The sequence below is a fragment of the Tupaia chinensis genome, unplaced genomic scaffold (assembly GCF_000334495.1).
Source record: "Tupaia chinensis unplaced genomic scaffold, TupChi_1.0 Scaffold000113_1, whole genome shotgun sequence".
In the NCBI taxonomy this organism is placed as follows: domain Eukaryota; kingdom Metazoa; phylum Chordata; class Mammalia; order Scandentia; family Tupaiidae; genus Tupaia; species Tupaia belangeri.
The window spans coordinates 2,712,075-2,713,042 of NW_006159577.1; the positions used below are offsets into that span (position 1 = coordinate 2,712,075).

Here is a 968-nt window from a genome sequence, read left to right on the forward strand (position 1 = left end):
CGCCCCCCGGCCGCTGGTCTGGTAATTGTTCAGATAGTCTCTCCAAGGGGCCGCGCTCCCCTCCCCCAACCCTCCATGATCGATATTCTATTACTGGCGCCTGCATATCTCCTGCCCGCAGCTTGCAGGTACCGACTTCAAACCCCCTTTCCCTGTCTGATCCTAATATTGTTCGATTAAAACTTACCTTTAATAGATGACATCTATCGATCCGGCCCCGCACAAATCTGAAACTCTATTAACACGGCAGGAGAGAGAAGATGGGAAAGGGGGAATTTCACTTTAAAGGGGGGGGTTTAATAACTTCTTTTTTAATTGCTAAGAGTCCCAGACCAAAATAGGCTTCTAGGGATTGAAGAGGCACAGCCCTAAACGCACTCGACACCTCGATGTCTTAATGTACGACGATCCTACCCCACCGCCACCCCCACCCCAGCCGGGTAACGCTGTTCAATAAGGTCACTATTCTTTCTCAATGCGTAGTGTCATTCGTTCATTCATTCAACGTTCTACTTGATAGGAGATAGGACGCCTACTTGATAGGAGATTTCAAAGGGCAAGAGGACGCCGTACCTCTAAACTCACTTTGGAGGGTGTGCAGTGGAGGCGGGGGTGGAGGAGAGCAGAGCTGGGGATGTGCTCTGCGGAGGACGAGAAGAGGTTTGGGGACCCGGACTGGCCGACTCATTCTGGGCTTCTGGTCACCTCCCTCTTTTCCCGTAGATGCCGCGGGCGGAGGCACTGGCTCGGAGTCCCCTTTGGAGGGCTCGGAGGCGGAAGAGGAGGAGGAGCGCGTACCGCCTTCACCTACGAGCAGCTGGTGGCTTTGGAGAACAAGTTCCGGGCCACGCGCTACCTGTCGGTGTGCGAGCGCCTGAACCTCGCGCTGTCGCTCAGCCTCACCGAGACGCAAGTCAAAATCTGGTTCCAGAACCGCAGGACCAAGTGGAAGAAGCAGAACCCAGGGG

The 968-nt window shown here is 54.8% G+C and overlaps 1 protein-coding gene across 1 annotated transcript in view; it reads left to right on the forward strand.

Moving 5' to 3' along the window:
• The first annotated feature begins 75 nt into the window (after positions 1–75).
• NKX1-2 (NK1 homeobox 2) overlaps positions 76–968 on the forward strand; it is a 2,027-nt gene continuing 1,134 nt past the window's right edge. The window contains exons 1-2 of the mRNA XM_027770127.1: positions 76–128; positions 724–968. The exon at positions 724–968 is cut by the window's right edge and continues 1,134 nt beyond it. Coding sequence (XP_027625928.1) covers positions 76–128; positions 724–968 — 298 coding nt within the window. The remainder of the gene's footprint in view (positions 129–723) is intronic.